A 19104-nucleotide genomic window follows, 5' to 3' on the forward strand; every position below is an offset into this window, starting at 1 on the left:
ATAAAATGAAAAGAATGGTGAAGGGAGACTTCCCTTAATATCTTGAATGATCAATTAACTAATCTTTTTTCTTTTTCATTTTTTAATCTAAAAATGAATTAAGCAAGTAGTATGCCTTGAACACTTAAAGCCACTTTCATACGTACTCGTGCAAACATAGATATTATATCACATGCGGATACATCTCATCATTTATTAAACAAGCCCACTTCCATTATATATGCAGATTTATTAGTATCTTATATTGAGGCTAGAAGTAAAGATCAGAAAGAGAAACATAAATACAATTTTCCATAAAAAAAGATTATATAGTATTCTGTTTTATTGAATAAAAGTAGCATCATGCAGGTGCGCACTACCATGTTCAAGTAAATTTGCACAGTTATAAACTCAAAAAGTTTAATAAAGCCACAAATATAAAGTGTAGCATAACCACATTTAAGCAGAAAAGAATGGAGCTAACCTCAGAACGGGGAAAAATTTAAAATCAGCTTCTCGTACCTTTTGACAGGTTACCTAGACCTTGGTCGCAATCAGCTAGCTATCTGTAATCTTCGTGCTGATAATGTATTATAAAATAATGTATGTAGAAAGATTATTGCGAGCCGAACAAGAGAGAAAGAAGGAGAAAACTTTTATTGTTGATATTGAGTGTTTTACAAACTCATACAAATGGCTTTATATAGCCATCAAATGTGAGTTACAAGTCATGTGAAAGGTTAAAAGTCTTGCACATTATTGAGAGTAAACAAAAGGTAAAAAGTCTTAGGATAAACCAAAAATCATCCACATATTTATATCATAACATAAAATATGTTTTAAAGTGCGAAAATATTAATCAAAACACAACACTTTGCTGTTATAGTATTGCACATTCTATCAAGAACTTAAAAATATTTTATATATTATATATTATATTATTAAATCATTTTTTCCCCTCAATATGAAACCATGGAAGAAGTCCTAGGATATTAGAGCATCTCCAACCATCGAAAGCCTTTGGCTAAAAGATGAGTTGACATACCTAAAATAAAAAAATTTAGCCAACAGCTCGAAAAACTCAACTCCAACCATGCTCAGCTGTTGTCTATAAATTTAGCCAACCTTTTATGGATGGCTAAATTTGTCGAACCTCTACAAGTCTGTAAGAAATATGTAGGAAGATTGTACATCATTTATTACCATATTGAACTGATATATTCTATTTTAATAATCTAAACTATTAATAACATACTATCTTTAAATTATAGCCAACCAATATAGCCAATACCATTGAAGCAAAATGTCTTACAGGTTCAGTAAATTTTACATATTGTCTTACGGGTCTTATTTAGCCAACGATTATAGTCAACGCTGGGAGATGCTCTTAGGCTGCCCAAAAAACAAACGGGTCGGGTTTGACTATCGGGTATTGAGTGTACAACAACAGTCCCCTACCCTAAATAAAACAGCCATCTCGTGTGGAAACACCGGAAGCAAGCAAGGGTTTTAGGAGCTGGTGAAAATGAGTAGCTGGCGAACCCTAATTCTTCGAATTGGCGAAAAGTGCCCCGAATATGGCGCCACCGTTGATTTCAGAGATCACATTGTCAGTCTTTTTTTACTTAACTGCTGCTCTTTTACTCATCTCCTGACCTAGTTTTCGTTTATTGTTTTTCTAATTTTTCTTCATTATATGTGAATTTGAGTAATTGTATTCGAAAGCTCCAGATTTGTACGCTTGAGAAAATGCTTAATTGTTTCGAATTTATGTGTTTTTCCGTAATGAAATGCAGGAGAATTGCTTTGGTGTGCTTCGGCGGGAGCTAGATCATATCGAGGCTGATATCTTGAAGGTACGTGTTTCGGTGGTTGTGTTTTTGTTTGCTTGCTGTATTGTAGTCAATTGTAGGATGTGTGTTCAGATTAAAATATGAGGGTGAATTTGGCGTCAGTAGGGTAGTATAATAATTAGATGCAAAGAATCTTCTAGTTTGTATTTAGCAAAAAAAAAAAACTAGATGCAAAGAAATATGTTACGAAGGGCAATACACAATCGATATGCTTATTTGAGATTCTCGTCTTGATGGCAATATGGCATGCAGCTGCCCACATGATTTATATGTATTGATGCTGGATGGTATTGCATCAAAGATAATGCGGTTTAGGTTTTCTGCAGGAGACAACCTTCTTAGTTCATGTTATGTCATTTGAGTAACATGTGTTGACATGGCAAAAAAGGATGGTATTGCATCGAAGATAATGCGGTTTAGGTTTTTTGCAGGAGACAACTTTCTTAGTTCATGTTATGTCATTTGAGTAACATGTGTTGACATGGCAAAGAAAAAATAGACACTGTTTCCAGTTATCCTGTGTTTAGCAACTCAATTTGAAGCTAAAATTCGATAATCTAATGCCTTATTCTAATTCATTTATAGTTTTTGAATTGGTGAAAGTGTAAATGCTTGCTAAAATAGATTTAGCGGCATGGTTTACCTCTGGCACTGTGAGGGATCTTTTGTTATTGATGCACAATGAATTATGACAATACACTCTCTGTTGTGGCAGTTCCTTCTTGAATGTGCCGAGCAACTGCCTCACAAGATTCCTCTGTATGGGACAGTGGTATGGTGAATTTTTCTTTCAATTTGTATTCCTTAAACCTTTTTTCTTGTGCATAATATAGTCGTTTTTTCATTTATGTTGCTTTTTTTTGATCTGTACTCCGGACTCCAAATCACTTAAAGTTTTGTAGTCTAAGTATTGATCTTTTTAAATACTAATGAGCTCAGTTTGATCGTTATGTAGGTTGGGTTGTTGAACCTGGAAAATGATGGATTTGTTAAGAAAGTAGTAGAAACCATCCAAATCAATTTGCAGGTAAACATGTCTAAATTTCGACTGCAGAGTAATGTTTTTTATATTTGAAGATAACTCTCTCATTGTTTATTATGTTTTGCTAGTAACGGTGACACCATACTTGCAATAAATATAATAAAATATACAAATTTGTATTGAATTATTCTGTTACACTGAAATTTGGTCATGACCCCACCCTTTCCAGTTTTGGTTCTGTGAAATTTTTTATGCTAGGTCGTGCATTGTAAAACCTAGTAGCTGAAAGAACTCCCTGTGAATATTGCAATGTTATTAAAAATAATCAGATTATAATTGTAATTACTGAAAACCCATCTAAATCCTTCAAGTCTGGGTCACATTTTTTACTTTGTAATCTGAGTTTATAAGAGTCCAGGTAATTAGGTAGTTAATCATAGAGTTAAGTTCAAAATATATGCTTAGAATACCTATGCACAGCTGTGATTCAATATCACTATGTTTCGACAAATAAACTAGTCATGTGAGATAGTGTGATAGTTTTAACTTTTGTTATATGTTCTTTAGCTGTTGTCCAAATTTCCTCTTACATTTGGGTTATCAGTAGTCCGATGAGTAGAACATAACTTTGGAAATTTGAAGTTTGGGATACAGGTAATTCTGTGTTTGATTAAATGATGGATAACATGAGTTCTAAGTTCGGATGATCTATTCTTGATGTATGCTCTTAATAATATATAAGAAAGGATGACTAAAATAAAACCTCATACCAGTGCCTAAGCAAATTCTGCCTATGAACTGTGTGAAATTTCACATTTCTGCGCTTTAGAATATATTTCCCCAAACCACTGGTAACAATAGTTTTTAAAATAGGATGCCTGTAGGGCTGTTTCAATGTTTCTGCATATAGTTTTTGGATAGGTTTGCATAATAATAAATTGTATTTATCTACAAAACACACATCCGCACCTGATTCTGTACTTATAGGTGTTAACTGCTATGGCTTCTTCTTCTTCTATTATTATTATTATTATTTGTGATTATACTCTCATTTTCTCTCTCACTCTCTGTCGTTGTGTTTGTATTTGTCTTAAATCGTCCTTTCACAGTAAATAAGCACGCACTAACTTACCAATAAGTTGAGAACACTATGCGCTTGCTTTTATGCGCCTCAAGCACTTATGCGCAGTTCAAAAATTGCAAGATAAGCGCGTTTTTGTAATGATGGGTCATTTTTAAAAGAAATGGGGTCAAAAAAACCCTACGGACCTTATAGCAACCGACAATGACATATACAAACCGGATATGCATACAAGAACGAGAGATATCGAACCGGAGGCAAAGATTAAACTCATCTTCTTATATGATTCTTGCATATAGATACAAACATATAAGATTCACATATCTTGTATATACCTGATTTATCTATACATACAATTGTTGTGTACACATGACTTGAGGATGATGAAGAAAGACTTTGTTGAGGATCCGAATCATATTAGTGAAGATATTGATTTTGTGAAAATCGATGACGAAAAAGAAGAATGGACTAACTTTGCAATTCTTTGTTACTTTGACTTTAAATTGTTCTACTTTGTAGCGTGATGAGGAATTTGGTTGCTTTATCAATTAAATGTCTTCTTATCTATAAATTAACAATATTCTACATCATATATCATTTTTATGTATGTATATTTATTTGTCTTCGATGAATCCTCGCATTTCACATTGTACTTTGCGGTTATGCTCCAGGCGGCCATTCGCTTCTGTGCGCATATCACTTTTTATAACACTGACTATAACTGTGTGCACTACAGTTTCATGCCTCTGTAGATGGTCAGTGAGAGACTATTATAAGATAGAGCATAGTTTTGTGTAACAATTGTTTGTCTACAACATATTACTTTATTGTTGACATCTTGTGATGATAAACAGTATCTTCTCTTTTACTATTTACAGGGAGCTCTAGATGATGGAAATTGCAGCAGGATCCGTATACTTATGCGATTTCTTACTGTTTTGGTAGGTACACTGATGCTATCTTATTGTTGATATTCCATTCCTCTTTTAGTCATTGTTATATGCTGTACTATTTAAGGATATGAAGAAACTGTAAGATGATGCAGTATTTATACTCCAGTAATCTAAAGTTGAGATGTAGGTTTTGAACTTTGAAGGACTATAGGCTTGTACAGCCGACATTGTTAGTATACATGGCAGTAAAATTAATTACAAAAGAGTTGGTACACTATAAGACATACCTCTTTTTCATTAGGTTTTTGAATAAAAGAAAAAAAAATGACGTCAATCATGATTTACAGGCATTTCATCTTAGTTTTTTTCCTCCATTCTACCACCTCTTCTACCCCTTTTACAAATAGTAAATTAGTTTATGGTACAATTTTTTTTGCACTTATTCATATACCTCATTTTCTGCAGATGTGCTGCAAAGTTGTGCAACCAAGTGCATTACTTGTTGTCTTCGAAACGTTGCTGTCATCTGCTGCAACAATAGTGGATGAAGAGAAAGGAAATCCTTCTTGGCAAGCATGCGCTGACTTCTATATTACATGTATTCTGTCTTGCCTTCCTTGGGGAGGATCTGAACTAATCGAGGTAGTATTATTTTTTGTTTTTGTTGCTCCTCTACTTGGCTAGATTGATTATATCTTATGTTATCTGTTCCACAGACATTACACATTCTTGTGTTAAACCTGTCGCATATTGTGAAAATAGTGACATGTGTATGGATTATTCTGATTAACAACCAGGAACCCTTTGGCCTTTAAAAGCAGTTCAGAAGCACTGAAGCAGCAGAGTATAAATCAAAAATGATCTTGAACTAACATATTTTCTGATAGTATGATTTGTAATCTCAATGTTTTGGCCTACATATTTTCAACTTGATCCCGCATGTTTAGTTAATGAACAGGACAGAATGGATTTTTTACCACACTGTTCTAATCAGAGCTCCATGGACTATATAACTACGACTACAAACACAGATGCATGCATCTGCCATAAAAATATAATGCTTAACAACGAAAACCTTTATATTCATCAACAACAATACTTGGCTTTCATCCTAACAGTAGATATTTTTTATGTGAAAGGAATTTAAAATTTAGCGGTGTTTAAATTGATGTTTGAACATGTTAGTTAGCTAGCTAATTTTTGGGGTTGTATTCAATCCGAATTTTAATGAATTTATAATAATCTATGGATTATAAGAGCATCTCCAGTAGTCTTCTAGTTTGCTCTTAAATATGGTATAAAATATTGAGCTCCTAGCAAGTTAGTAATTATTAGGAGTGTGAACTCCAATAATGCTCTTTATACTCACTCCTAACATTATATTTTATTCTTATTTGAACTCCACTATGACAAAAATTCAAATTCAAATGGGTGGGAGTGAATATTGTATTATAAAATACAAGAGCCATGTACTGGCTCTTAAAAGAGAGGAGAGAGAAGAGACTCTTAGTATTTTTAGGAGCCACTAAGAATCTATTGGAGCTCTATATTTTCTCATGCTTCTTAGTTTTGGTCTTAAGAGCCTATTGGAGATGCTCTAATGGATTGTACGTGATTTTGATTTATTCGAAGTCTAGCGGATTTAAGGTAAAATGTCGTAGTGTTGATGTAGAGGCTTAAGGATTTCAGTACAATCCTTTGGATTATGGTGGGATTTTTAGAAAAATAAAATAGATCGAACAATCCCACAAAATCCATTATTTTATGAAGCCAAAAAAATCCATCAGCTTTTAAATATCATCAGATTTAATGGATTGAATATCATCAGATTTTTTAGGATAATTCAAAATCCTAATCGAATACCTTAAGATTCTAAATACATTTTATAAAATCTGAATTGAATTCACCTGGATTTCGAGAATGAAAAAAGATAAATTCAGAATTCCCCATTGAATACACCCCTGTTAGAATGGCTATTTAATAGCTCCTTATGAGCTATGTGGTGTAAATTACCTTCCACTACCGAAACTAAGTGTGGCGTGCTTCAATACCTTTAATGAATCTATTTGATATGCTTGCACGTGGGTTTTCTGAGTGAAAGTTTTAAATTGCTTTAGTACTCTGCGGGGTGAACCTAAAGTTTATATTCCTGTCAAAAATGTATATCATCATGCCTGTGTTTGATAGAAATCCTTTGAATTTTCAGCAAGTTCCTGAAGAGGTCGAAAGAGTTATAGTTGGGATCGAAGCATATTTGAGTATAAGGCGACACGGGTCTAGCGCTGGTCTTTCTGTCTTTGATGATTCTGACAGCACCGGTAAAGCTCATAGTGAAAAGGTAAATCTTCTGAACATATAAAGGCTCATCTATGAGAGGACAGTTGAGCAGGAGAGATGATTTATTCATTATATTACAAGATCAGAAGTTTAATATTGGAATAATTTGATGAATCATATATAACTAAAACTTAACTAAAAAACATGTATGTTCAGCTAAAAAATTTGGAGTGTGACACTAAATTTATTGGAGTGTGCCACTAAATTTAAAATGTCGAGATTTCATTTTTACGTAAGGTGGTGATGGCCTTTCTAGGATTAAGCTATAGGCCCAAAAACTGAATGCGTTAATGTTTATTATTGAGATTTGTCTAGGAATGAACTGTTAAATTAGTGAAATTATTTTCTTGCGCTATTTGATTATAAATGATAAGTTTTATCAATGAGAGTCTAAAGGAAACCAGCTTATGGACTAATTGAACAAAACGAAGCGAAACTTAGTTTGGTACCTTAATTTTGGAAGAACCTTTAGTGGAACATGATTGGCAGACTTTGCTTTATTCACATGCTTTTATATTTATTTATATACATTTGTCTAGCAATGAACTTCATGTGTGAAACTAACTTCTGTTATCGGTCACGATCCCTTTTAAATAAATGAGTCTAAAGGAAGCTGGCATATATGGATTAAATGTACAAAAGGACACAAAATGTAGGCTGGTACCTTATTTTGGAAGTACCTGTTGAAGAAAATGGTTGGCAGACTTTTCTTTGAAAACGGTGCTGGATTAGATTGAATTATATTCTGTTTTTAAGAAAGTTGTGATACATATTTGAGTGGATTTTTATTTAGCTGCTTATAACTCCAGATCGTTCAGTATTTTGATGTCTGTCTAATGCATTGACAGGATTTTTTGGAAGATTTATGGGGGCGGATCCAAGACCTTTCTAACAATGGGTGGAAACTTGATAGTGGTAATCCCTATGCCCGATCCCCAATATATTTCATCTTATTGTTCTACCTATATTTTATTGTTTATAAGCCATGTATGTTTTTTGGAAATTTGTTCAATATCTTTATTGTACGAAGTAGGCAGACATGACTACAATCTATACTATACTATAATAAACCAAAATGCGTATAATGTTAAGAACTATTAAGGTCATTTGGTTGATAATTATGCATTATAGAGAAGTCATGTTCATTCTGAAATCATTTCAATCATTTAAATTTGATATACTTTATTTCTTCTATGTCATGTAGGTTTGTCTTTTCTCTTCCCCTTCACCAGATTATTCATGAAAATTTCCAACTTATCATTTGTTATGTATTATTACCTTTGCTTTCTTAAATTTCGTGTTCTGCTTGTAATTTTGCATCGCAAGATCACTTCCTTTTAATACTCATCTATTTCATTTTGAGCAAATACAATGTTGGTTGTCTAATTGGATGGAGCAAATTGGGGGTGGGGATTCATACTATGTGAATAAGATGACAGGTGGAAGCGAATCAAGAATAGGCGAGAGGGAAAATATTAGGGTAAATATATCCTTGCCAAGATTTGTGATGGATATGAGGGAGGAATAAGCATTCATATTTAAATAGTTAGCAGAATAGTATAGACAAGGAGTATGTTATGCATAAATACAAGCTAATGTTTTCCAAATTTTATTTTCGTTTCAACCTTAATATCATTCCACCATTGAAACACGCTATTATAAAAATTGTTTCTGCTTGATTTATCCCCGTTTGAAATCATAATATTTTATCTGGTATCTGTTTTTACATATTCATTGTCCTTTTCTTTATGTATTCATTGTTTCTTTTCTTACTAGTTCCTAGGCCACATCTTCAGTTTGAGGCACAACTGGTTGCGGGAAAATCTCATGACTTTGGTCCCGTCAGTTGCCCTGAGCTGCCAGATTCTCCTGCAGCCCTCTCTGGAATTGCCTTTGGCAAACAAAAGCATGACGCCGAACTGAAGTATCCTCAAAGGATCCGCAGGCTTAACATATTTCCTGCCAGTAAAACAGAGGTAAACTTTTCCTCGCAATGGTCGATATAGGATGTTAGAATCACTTACATGCCTCCACTGAGGCTTAAACCTTGATTTCTTGTTACCAAGAGGAAAAGTATTGCTAGGCTAAATTGCTAGGGATTGAGGTATTGTATTTGGTAAGCCTTTTGTGTTTCTGATGCATATACGGATATGCTTCTGTGCATATATATATACTTGGCCTGTAATGCATTAATGTAATCACAAATGTTTAAACTACTTAATGGGGTTTCTGTCTCCACGCCTTGACAAAATATATGACACACATACTCCACTTTTACTTATTTCTTTGATGGAGGCTCTTTTGGTACTGTGTCAATTTTTGGAATGCTGTAGGCAGTACTAAGAGTGTTGCTATCCGTAAATTGATGCTTCAGATATTGAATAATATAAAATGTTAAGAAACCATCGGGTGCTATTTATCTGCTTTAGAGCCTTTTCCATACCATCATGCTAGATGTTAATATCTCATGTACCGGACACGTATTTTAAATTTTTAATGATGTTGTATATGATTGGATATGAATTTGCAGTTCAATTAATTTTCATCTTTTAGATATTTAAATGTAGAGTTCTTTAATTAACTTATATAAAAGAGAGTGCTTGTGCTCATTAACATGTGTATTTTTTCTCTTTAAAGTTGAACATGCTCACCATATTGTTTGCCTACTGATGGCAGGACTTGCAGCCTATAGATCGCTTTGTGGTGGAAGAGTATCTGTTGGATGTGCTTTTATTCTTGAATGGCTGGTTTGTAGACGTTACCAATTCTTTTCTACTTAATAAAATTATTATCCATTTGTTTATTTATATAGAATTTATATAGAACATAGTTTCTATATATTGCAAACAAAATTGAAGGGCATCAGTTTAGGTTCTAAATTGTGCTGCTTCATTCGTTGTTCTTATTTTTTATTTCTTAATTTGTGCAAAGCTAGTCGAAAGGAATGTGCTTCCTACATGGTGGGTCTTCCTGTTCCTTTCCGTTACGAGTATCTAATGGCCGAGACAATATTCTCCCAGGTAAGAATTGACAAGTTTTGTTGTCTTGGTTAAGCAGAAGGCTAGTTCTTCTACTTGTCTTCTTTGCATTTCTTTCTTTTCAACTACCATGTACATATTTACATCTATTTGCAATTGATGTCTAATACATCACTTTAACGAGTGTTAATATACATATTTAGCACAATTTCTGCTTGCATTATGAGGACATGTCATTCTTGCTAGATAGCAATGCTTCTATAAATTTTATTGTCTATGCAATCTAGGATTTTGATAGAATTGATGTACTTTCTTGCAGCTTCTTTTACTGCCTCAGCCTCCATTCAAGCCAGTCTATTACACATTGGTTATCATTGACCTCTGCAAGGTATTGTGGAACCAGAAGTAGTGATTTAGGACATCCGTATTGTAGTTTTCTTAGTGTACTAACACAAAATTTTGAGTTTGTTAGGCTCTTCCGGGTGCCTTTCCCGCAGTTGTGGCGGGTGCAGTTCGTGCTCTTTTTGATAAAATTGCTGATTTAGATATGGAGTGTCGAACCCGCCTTATCCTTTGGTTCTCACACCATTTGTAAGTTTGGTCGTATAATTTCTTATGATCAATCTGCATTTTGTATGGAGCCATTACTTGTGTACTGCAGAAGTGGTAGAGATTGTTCAATGCACCTTGTACTTTTTTATTTGGGCACTCAATTTTCCTGTTCTAAAAATCTGGTGTACACTGTACAGTAATAGTAAAGCTACCATTTTAACAGGCTGGCAGTAAATGCCTAATATTTCATCACATTTGGTGTGCTTGTGGCAGAGATTTGAATTGTGTTCATCAAAATGCTAAGATATTTAAGCAGCACCCTCATTTAAACTCACTTATTGATCGTCATTTATGTGTGTAATATATGTAACTATATAACTCCCCTGGCCTCATAATATATATTTTATAGTACCGTCATTCTCTAGTTATTGCCTTATATAGTTTCTCAACCTTTTAAATTTTACAGTTTGATTCTTGCACAGCCTGTGCCTTGTAAGGTTTGTAATCAAACTTGAAGTAATATGTTTAGGCAGGCAAAGGAAGGGCCTATCAGATCTGGCTCTTGGGATGCTTATATATACGATAATAATTCTCTCATTTGCAGATTTGTGAACATAAATATGGATTGATAATTGGTTGCTACACGTCTAAATTATTATATAAAGGGGATATGTGTGTAGAATGGTATGATATGAGGTTTGCAGATTGTTCATTCATGAATATTTGGTGTGTTAATAGTTGAGTCTCAGATTTGGCGCTAGTTGATTGTTAATTTGTTATATATATATATATTGAGGAAAGTTCTATGGAGACAACATTTTAATTGGAGACCTTGGAGACCATACATGTTCTGCAATCAAAACACCATGAAACTTATTATTTTGCGAAATACATTCTATAAATATCACTATTTCATGAAAAATATTGAAAATCATTTATGTTCGGCAATTAGAACACATATGTTCTCCAATATGTAAATATGTTCTGCAAACTTAACATGTTTTGCAGAATAATGTGTTTTTCACTATTTAACTTGTAGAATGTTTAGGATTGTCAAAAATTTTAACAAAATAATGATGTTTATAGAACATGATTTGTAGAATAACACATTTTGCAATGTTTTTATTCCATTTTTTAGTTACAAAACATACGTGGTCTCCAGGTCTCCAACTAAAAAGTGGTCTCCATAGAACTTAACTCTCTCTCTCTCTCTCTCTCTCTATATATATATATATATATATATGGGGCTTCTCAGTGAGTAACTCATGTATTTGAGTAACTTAGGAACCTAGATCTTAACCATTAGATACAAACTGAAATAAACGTACATGCTCACTTTATATAGACAAGCACACACACAAATAAATCTGGACACGTACTCCACCTACACTCTGACACCCTAATGATTATCTACAATTTTAACTGTATTATTATTACTTTTGTATATTATGTAGTTATAATTTTATTTTATTTTTCCCAAAACTATTATTTTCATGTTCTGTATATTTTCATATATTATTATATCAAAAATAATATAAATGTTTTTAAATTTTTATATGTGTTTTGTATTTTTATTATGTAGTGTGTGTTGTAAAAGTTGTATATGTGTCATGTATTTCATTTGCAATTGTGTTTGAAATCTAATTATGTTCTACAAAACATATATATTCATTTATACAGGGTAATCATGTTCTGTAAATAAAATATAATACGTGTCCTGTAAATTAATTACAGCTATATTTATAAATAATATATATATAATTATGTTCTGTATTTTTTATGTTTTATTATTATTATAAATTTCAATAGTTAAAAAATTTACACCATGCTCTGTAATTTTCATATATTATTATATCAAAAATAATATAGTTCTTTTTGATTTTTTATATGTGTTCTATATTTTTATTATGTACTCTATATAAATAGCATGTGTGTCCTGTAAAAGTTGTATATGTGTCATGTATTTCTTCTGTACTGTATATTATGTAAAAGTTGTACTGTATATTCTGTATTTCTTTTGTTTCTGTATTTTAATTTGATGCATATTTAATTTTATTTTCTTTTTTTAACATTGTATAAAAAAATATATAAAGAAAAAATAATGAAATAAAATATATAAATATGTACAATATATTTATTTGTATTCAGTAAATATGCTTGGTGTCTTTATACTTGCTCTTCTTATAAGTTTTTATTTCATGTTCTGTATTTTCTTATTTTTTTTAAATTTCATATGTATTATTTTATTATAATTATTTCACTTTATATTTTGATTTCTATTTTATTCTCTTTCTTTTTTCATGAAAGTATTGAGAAGGTACATAACACTTTCTGACTTTTTAATGTTCTGTAGTTTAGCGTGCAATATCACATATAGTTACGAGTTACGTGGACCACGTCTTTCGTGAGTGGTGTTGTACAGGAACAATTAGAGTACACCATACAATCTGCAAAATTATCCAACGGCTGAGCGTGAGTTCCTTAGTTACTCAAATAAAATAGTTACTCATTGAACCAACCCCTATATATATATATTATATAATATATATTATGATCTTGTTGAGGGAAAGAAAAAAATGCTAGATTGTAAGATAAAAGGTTTTGAAAGTTTGATTAATCATGATAGCTCTTTAAAGTTTTTGAAGCTTGAACAATGTTATCACCTTACATGCTGTGGTTGAAATATTTATTAATTTTGCAGATCAAATTTTCAATTCATCTGGCCATGGGAAGAATGGGCTTACGTTTTGAACCTTCCAAAATGGGCTCCGAAACGTGTATTTGTTCAGGAGGTTTTAGAAAGAGAAGTTCGTTTGTCATATTGGGACAAAGTTAAGCAGGTAAGGATTAAATTGTTCGTGCCAATAAAATTCCAGTTGGTTAAGTGCGAACTATTTACATCCATGCCCCACATTATTATTATAATCTGCCTACAGACATCATCGCACATCCTTTTTTATAACTTCAACATTTGTACTTGCTACCTGGTGACTTTGAATGCTCATCTGAGTAACTATTCTGCAAGCATTAGTTTGTACGATGGTGCGGTAGCGTGTCCCCAAGTCGTGTATTAAAATTTTAAGACTATGCATCCTAATACAGTGTTGGCATATAGCCAAGCGGAAATTCTCTTTGCTTATGTGTTGCTTACTAGACATTAGAATGTACTAGTTTTTAGTCTCTGGGACCCCCACCTAGGAACTACAGGCACTTTTACATATTTTGTAAGTGCTCTCTGTTGTTAAATCGTCCCGTACTTTTTTTATAAAATGACACCTGTGTCTACTTGTGGAAATGTATAAATGTCTATATGAGCATTTAAGCATTGCTTGGAGAGTTGGATGTGTCTAAATAGTCGGAGACATGGAGTACAATTCCTAGAAAGGAATGGAATATAGCTGTTGTTTTTGACTATTCACGATTGCAATAATGTATATTGCTAAAGTCAACTAAGCACTTCTAACCCTATTAGTTGAGTTACTTTGGATATTTGTATTATGTCTGTGTGTGTTGTGTGTGCACACTAAAAGCAAAAGGGTGAAGTATGATTTTTTGATAGCTTAGTAACAAGATCTCTTTTGAATGGATGTATATGAATTAATATTTAATTAGTGTTAGGCTTCCCAGCATAGAGTAGTAAAAAGCCCTTCTTTACAAAAGCTTTTCCTGCCAAAATTGGACATAAACCATATGAATCCGTGTATATATGTATGTATGTATATGTATATTCAAAAGATTTATGTATATATAAAGAAGCTTTAGAACCTTTGCAATATCTTTATATGAATAAATTTTATGTTTTAACTGTCATCTTTTTGTTTCCCCATGTGTAGAGCATTGAAAATGCCCCTGCACTAGAGGAGCTCCTTCCTCCAAAGGGTGGACCAAACCTGAAGTATAGTGTGGAAGATGCAGATAAAACAGAACTTGCCTTTTCTTCTGAGATCAAGGCCATGGTGAAAGGGAGGAAAATGGCTCGTGAAGTTATAGTTTGGATGGATGAAAACGTGGTCCCAGCTCATGGTTCGGATGTTGCTCTCAAAGTGATTGTTCATACCCTTCTTGACATTGGATCAAAGAGCTTTACTCATTTGATTACAGTCTTGGAGAGATATGGCCAGGTCATTGCAAAGATATGTCCTGACCAAGAAAAACAGATTTTGCTTATAGATGAAGTCAATTGTTTCTGGAAAAACAGCACTCAGATGACAGCCTTGACAATTGATAGAATGATGGGTTATCGGCTGATATCTAATTTGGCCATTGTAAGATGGGTCTTCTCCCCAACTAACGTTGAATTATTCCATACCTCTGATCGTCTATGGGAGGTACCATCCTACCTTTGCAAGTCTATTTTTAATTAGTCTCTTTTTATGCTTCTTTAGTAGGTGATTATCTACTTTTCTAGTATTGTTTGTCATCTTCTGGAGATAATTGAGTAGTTTTTAAGTTTCTTAACAGTAGAAAATTATGGTTCGTATGTTAGGCACACATGTTATTGGACGTTCATAAGTTTTTTTAATAATGTAGTGACTACCTTCGGTTTCCCGGCTGCAAAAACTCCAATTAGTATAGCCACGCCATGAAAGGATGTTGAATATTAGGATGATCATAGACTATTTGTAAATTCTAGCAGTATTGTGTTCCAGAACAGTAAATAAGAAGTTGACCTTGTGATTTTGCTCAGATATTGTGTTTTTTCATTGTCTAGGAGAATAAAAATATTAATATCTGCTCATTGCTATGACCCTGCCCTTTTACTTACAGATTGCATCTTTTATAAATGCAAGCATTATTTGCCTATAGACATGTACAAACAAAGACAATGGTATCTACTGTGTAGTTTTGATCTTTCTTGACAAACAGAAGGAACAGTAGTTTCGGTGTATTGGTTGGTTACCCATTGAAAATTAATTTTGACTGCCTTTTAGTTCCTCTGATGTTAGCTTTTTCAAAATTCTTTTTCTACCTATGTCAGTTTTTTTTCTAATTATTTATTTAAACTTTTGTATCATTTGAGACCATATGTTTGTAGATATATTTTATCAGGTTCTGTAATTAATTAATCTTGCAATTTAATTGGTAATTTCATTGTTTAAAATCGCAGATTCTCAGAAACGCTATTAATAAAACATACCATCGTATTTCTGATCTAAGAAAAGAGATTACATCTCTCAAAAGAAATGTTGTATCTGCTGAAGAAAGTGTATCCAAAGCTCAAGCAGAATTGGATGCTGCCGAGGCAAAGCTTATGCTTGTTGACGGTGAACCTGTTGTTGGTGAAAATCCAGTGCGAATGAAGCGTTTGAAAGCGAGTGCTGAAAAGGCAAAGGAGGAGGAGGTATCTGTTCGAGAAACATTAGAGGCAAAGGAGGCTCTTTTTGCCAGAGCCCTTGAAGAGATTGAGGTCATTACATGAAGTTTATTTCTTTACTTTGATCACAAATATTATAATATATTCTTGCATAGTTGCATGCTGTATGTACATGTCACTATTGATGTGTGTTTTCTCTAGGGGCTGTAGTTGGGGGTTCTAATTACAATAAAATATACTCCCTCCATTCCGTTTTTCTTTTCCGCCTATCAAAACCCACCTTTTATTCAATCATAATAGATAAGCTATAAGTTACCAAAAGTTTGTATTGTTTCTTAGTCAAATTAACAAATTTAACATATAATTTACCATATTAACTTAATATGGACAACCTTTTTGGAAAAAAAAACAAAGAAATGGGACTAGAAAACTGGAACGGAGGGAGTATTTAAGTATATTGCTAGTAGCATCGATCTCATTTGGCCATTTAGTTAGGTGCTTGTGTAAAAAGGTCACGTACGTTAATGGATGTTATCTTATACAATTTCCTTGTTTAGCGCTTAGTTAAAGTAAGGACAATATCAACCTAATGATCTATTTTTAGATAGATTTTACCAATATATATATGCAGACACCTTGTGGTGGTTATGCTTATTAGCATAATTTTTTTTTTGGATACCTGCAAATCAAAATATAGGATACACAAAATGTATAGTTTAAATGTTAATGTAACACACAATTTCAACTGCATTTGTGCGTTTGTATTTCTGCCAGTTCGTTTAAGTTAGAACTGTTGTGCCATTTTACAGGCTTTGTTTCTCTCCATGTATAAGAGCTTCTCATATGTGTTGACGGGACGCCTACATGATGCATTTGGAGATAAAGAGTCACATGGATCCAATCATGCTGATGGAATGACCATTGATCTTGAAGATTCATCTGCAATGGATCTTGACCAAGAAAACGGAGGTCCCAAAAAAAGGTATTTTAGTTCTGAAGTTTTATTTTTTGCAACCCTTTCTTACATGCTTTACAAAATTTAGTTATTATTGAAATTGTCAGTACTTCCACTGGGGGAAGGGCAAGCAGCGGTTACAGTGTAACTGAGAAAGAGCAGTGGTGCTTATCAACTCTGGGCTATGTCAAGGCCTTCTCAAGACAGTATGCTTCTGAGGTAACTTATGTTATCTCTTTGTTCATTGTTGTGATAGAATATGTGATGCACCCAACCACATTGAGTCCTATGTTGATGTATTCTAGAAATAAAAAGAAGCAAAGGGGGAATAAGTGTAACAATACCCACAGAAAAGTATGAATGAGGCCAAGAAAGAAGGGTCAAAGGGCAAATATGGAATTGTACCAAAGAAGAAAGGGGGGGGGGGGGGGATGGACATAAACACGAGTAGAATCATTTTAGGGTTATGTATTTTATATTGTGATATGCTGTCTTAGTAAGTTGTAGCCTGTAGGATAGACTAGCTTCTCGAATGTTCCAGCACTATCTAATCAAATTATCTAGTTCTCCATTTCCTTACAATTGTTGATTACTATTTTAGAGTTAATTACTTTCCTAGCTATAAGAAGTGATCTAGTTCATCTCAGAAGATTATGCCAATATATAGAGTAAGCTAAGAAGTTCCAGAGTGGTCATAAGAATATATTGGAGATTATTTACAGGAGAATTTGGAAAGAGGTCATAGCAATGATAGTTGGAAAGAATGACATAAGTATGGTGGTTATTTGATCACACTGAAACGGACATTATTGTAAAAAAATTCTGCTCCCAGAAGTTGAATAATCATGACTAATAAAAGGCCCATATAAGTAAAACTTTATCTGTTCTTTTTCCGCCAAATATATCTGGCACCATTTTATCAACTTTGAATACGCACTGTTTAGTGGCGTCGTTTAAAAGATCATACCTAGTGGATCCTTGCTAACCTATAAAAGCGTTAATTTGAAGTTTGGGAGTTGGTGTCATTTTTACATGTACACAAATTATGTTTCTCATCCAGCTATCAAGATAGTTGGTAGTATAGAAAGTGGGTTAATATCACTTCATAATTTCCCTGGAACTTGACATATATGACACGTGCTTAAGGCTTAAAGTGACTTGACATGTTCTCGTTTTACCATAATCAATTGTTTTTTCCAGGGAAATATAGAACACATTAATTAATAGTGTCAAAAGTGAAACATCCTTGTGCTTTTGTGTCTTTGGTATTTTTTTTCATAATAAATGTCTGCTTCATATTCATCATCTTCCTCTCTGCTATTTGATAGATATGGCCTCACATTGAGAAGCTACAGGCAGAAGTATCAGGGGAAGACGCACATCCTCTTTTCCTGAAAGCTCTTTATTCAGGGTTAGGTGTACCTACAGAGTTGTAACTTATATTATAATGGTTCTGCTAATGTAGTTGACATATTATATTGATGTGTCGGTTGAACTGGGCAAGTGAAAGGTTTGGAAGCAATAGTTGTGGATTATGTAGTCAGCTGTTGATTTGATTAGAGTTGTATGTACAATACGAAGATTAGGTAAAACATAATGTAGGTGATTTTTAAATGGTCTTTTGTAAAATTTTATTGTGCTCGTCATACTTGGACCGGTACTATGATGTTATCTTTTTATGTACAGTATTGAAGCAGAATTTGACAATTTCATTATTTTTTGTCTGGTTCTGATCCAAATATAGGAACAGTAATCCATGTTGTGATTGGTATCTCTGTCAGATAGTTAATCGATTGTTGGTAACATTGTGAAATGCTAAACTTTTCATTCGGGGTTAAGTATTCAACTATTATTAGGTCTTTTTCCAAATCTGGTTGGCATTATCTGCTATTTGCTGAAGTTTGTTAAACCATTACTAGTTTGAGAAACAAAGTCATGTTTAGTTCATTGTTGTTTTAGTAGTTGAGATCATATAAGATGTAACATTTCAGCTGTAATTTAACATTAAGTTGTCAAATTGCACTTTTTCAAGATTGTATAGTTTTTTCCCAAATCACATCATTCGTCTACTAGGCAGACTTGAAGTAGTGAATTATACGAACAAATTTGGCCCACCATGATCCAAATCTTTTCAATATTAAAATATTATTAATATATTCTGATGTTGATTTTGTTAAGGT

General features: G+C 33.1%; 1 protein-coding gene across 1 annotated transcript; it reads left to right on the forward strand.

The window, feature by feature from the left end:
- Window positions 1-1437: 1437 nt before the first annotated feature.
- On the forward strand, window positions 1438-18639 carry LOC108214953 (nuclear cap-binding protein subunit 1). Its single transcript, XM_017387226.2, has 19 exons — window positions 1438-1588; window positions 1776-1835; window positions 2548-2604; window positions 2788-2859; window positions 4774-4836; window positions 5254-5430; window positions 6995-7126; window positions 7974-8040; window positions 8902-9101; window positions 9802-9872; window positions 10061-10145; window positions 10423-10491; window positions 10576-10694; window positions 13357-13495; window positions 14489-14983; window positions 15763-16062; window positions 16779-16951; window positions 17032-17143; window positions 18253-18639. Exons 1-19 carry the CDS (start codon window positions 1505-1507, stop codon window positions 18358-18360), a joined length of 2583 nt encoding a protein of 860 aa, XP_017242715.1. The 5' UTR covers window positions 1438-1504; the 3' UTR covers window positions 18361-18639.
- Window positions 18640-19104: the final 465 nt, after the last annotated feature.

The sequence above is a fragment of the Daucus carota genome, chromosome 3, assembly GCF_001625215.2.
Source record: "Daucus carota subsp. sativus chromosome 3, DH1 v3.0, whole genome shotgun sequence".
NCBI lineage: Eukaryota > Viridiplantae > Streptophyta > Magnoliopsida > Apiales > Apiaceae > Daucus > Daucus carota.

Excerpts from the sequence above, each read along its gene's own strand:
- LOC108214953 (XM_017387226.2), top strand. The coding sequence starts at position 1,505 with ATGAGTAGCTGGCGAACCCTAATTCTTCGAATTGGCGAAAAGTGCCCC. Across the intron at positions 8,041-8,901 it reads TGGGTGGAAACTTGATAGTG|TTCCTAGGCCACATCTTCAG; the intron begins GTAATCCCTATG and ends TTTTCTTACTAG. Across the intron at positions 9,873-10,060 it reads CTTTTATTCTTGAATGGCTG|TCGAAAGGAATGTGCTTCCT; the intron begins GTTTGTAGACGT and ends GTGCAAAGCTAG.